This window comes from Lynx rufus, unplaced genomic scaffold, assembly GCF_022079265.1.
Source record: "Lynx rufus isolate CCGP_SWC_20201006 ecotype Redwood Valley unplaced genomic scaffold, mLynRuf1.p SCAF_19, whole genome shotgun sequence".
Taxonomy (NCBI): domain Eukaryota; kingdom Metazoa; phylum Chordata; class Mammalia; order Carnivora; family Felidae; genus Lynx; species Lynx rufus.
In genome coordinates this window covers 29,501,641-29,503,740 of record NW_025814833.1, presented here as the reverse complement: position 1 = coordinate 29,503,740, position 2,100 = coordinate 29,501,641, and the positions used below count along the sequence as shown (strand labels likewise).

The window sequence follows — 2,100 nt, the reverse complement described above, 5'->3', positions numbered from 1 at the left end:
GGGGGTGGCGCCGAGACCCCGAGAGGGAGGGGCGGAGGGGCCCGGAGGGGCAGAGGAGGTTCAGACGAGCCGCGGTCACGCGCGGACTGGCGCGGCGCGGGGGTCCCCGAAGCGGCCCCGCTCGGCGGGGTGACTAACCCGGCCCGCGTGTTTTCTTTGGTCCCCGGCACAGGCACTGAGTGCGGTCCCGGCGCGCCTCCGCCGCCCGCCCTCTGTCGCCATGACGTCCACCTGCACCAACAGCACGCGCGAAAGCAACAGCAGCCACACGTGCGTGCCCCTGTCCAAAATGCCCATCAGCCTGGCCCACGGCATCATCCGCTCGAGCGTGCTGCTCGTGTTCCTCACCGCCTCTTTCGTCGGCAACATCGTGCTGGCGCTCGTGTTGCAGCGCAAGCCGCAGCTGCTGCAGGTCGCCAACCGCTTCGTCTTCAACCTCCTGGTCACTGACCTGCTGCAGATTTCGCTCGTGGCCCCCTGGGTGGTGGCCACCTCCGTGCCTCTCTTCTGGCCCCTCAACAGCCACTTCTGCACCGCGCTGGTGAGCCTCACTCACCTGTTCGCCTTCGCCAGTGTCAACACCATCGTGGTGGTGTCCGTGGACCGCTACCTGTCCATCATCCACCCTCTCTCCTACCCCGCTAAGATGACCCCCCGCCGGGGCTACATGCTCCTCTACGGCACCTGGATCGTGGCCATCCTGCAGAGCACCCCCCCTCTCTACGGCTGGGGCCAGGCTGCCTTTGACCAGCGCAACGCCCTCTGCTCCATGATCTGGGGGGCCAGCCCCAGCTACACCATTCTCAGCGTGGTGTCGTTCATCATCCTGCCGCTGGTCGTCATGATTGCCTGCTACTCCGTGGTGTTCGGTGCCGCCCGGCGGCAGCATGCCCTGCTGTACAACGTCAGGAGCCACAGCTTGGAGGTTCGGGCCAGGGATCGTGTGGAGAACGAGGACGAAGAGGGAGAGAGGAGGGCTGCGTCCCGGCGCCGGGACGGAGGTGAGGCCGAGGCCGAGGAGGGCGGCGTGCAGGCCGAGGAAGAGAGCGCGGAGGCCAGTGCGGGCAGGGTGGCGGCCGCGGGCAGCGAGGAGGTCCGGGACGGCGGCTCGGTGGCCAGCGAAGGCAGCTCAGAGGGCCGGGACGGCGGCCCCCAACCCGCCGGCAGCGTGAAGGCGGACAAGGGCCGCGTGGAGGTCAGCCAGTGCAACGTCGACCTGGGTGAAGATGACGCGGAGTTCGGCGAGGATGACCTCAACTTCAGCGAGGAGGACGTCGAGGCAGTGAACATCCCCGAGAGCCTCCCGCCCAGTCGTCGAAACAGCACTGGCGACCCCCCTCTGCCCAGGTGCTACCAGTGCAAGGCTGCGAAAGTGATCTTCCTCATCGTCTTCTCCTACGTGCTCTCCCTGGGGCCCTACTGCTTTCTGGCGGTTCTGGCCGTGTGGGTGGATGTCCAAACCAAGGTGCCCCAGTGGGTGATCACCATAATAATCTGGCTTTTCTTCCTGCAGTGCTGCGTGCACCCCTACATCTACGGCTACATGCACAAGACCATCAAGAAGGAAATCCAGGATATGCTGAAGAAGTTCTTCTGCAAGGAAAAGCCCCCGAAAGAAGACAGCCACCCGGACCTGCCGGGAACAGAAGCCGGCACAGAGGGAGGGACCGAAGGCAAGACCGTCCCTTCGCACGACTCCGCCACTTTGCCTTGAAGCTAGCCGGAAGGCAAACCTTGAACTGTCCACAGTGCGGAAAACGGGAGCGGCTTTGTTTCACACGGACCCCCCACAGCCCCACTCATGCCAACCCGTACCATTTCAGGCCAAGGTGTTGCACACGTCCTTCTCACCACGAGATAGACAGACAGACAGATAAATATACGGAAGAGGTAGGAACTGGAGCTTTCCCTTAAAAGTGTGCCCCTCAAAGCACGGACTTGAGGATTCTGACTGAAATTTCTCGCCCCCCCCCCCCCCGCCCCCCCCGCCCCACATTATTAGGCTCTAAATTTCTTAAGGCAACAAGGGCTATCCACTTTGGTCCTGGATCTGTCTCCCCAGAGCTACAACATCCCAGCTTTTGCTCTGAGGGAAAAGGA

The 2,100-nt window shown here is 63.5% G+C and overlaps 1 protein-coding gene across 1 annotated transcript; it reads left to right on the top strand.

Annotated features, from left to right (window-relative positions):
• The first annotated feature begins 220 nt into the window (after window positions 1–220).
• On the top strand, window positions 221–1,714 carry GPR101 (G protein-coupled receptor 101). The gene has a single exon (XM_047081813.1). It carries the CDS (start codon window positions 221–223, stop codon window positions 1,712–1,714), a length of 1,494 nt encoding a protein of 497 aa, XP_046937769.1.
• The last annotated feature ends 386 nt before the right edge of the window (window positions 1,715–2,100 follow it).

What these genes read in the sequence shown, in the direction of transcription:
- GPR101 (XM_047081813.1), top strand. Translation starts at nt 221, where the DNA reads ATGACGTCCACCTGCACCAACAGCACGCGCGAAAGCAACAGCAGCCAC.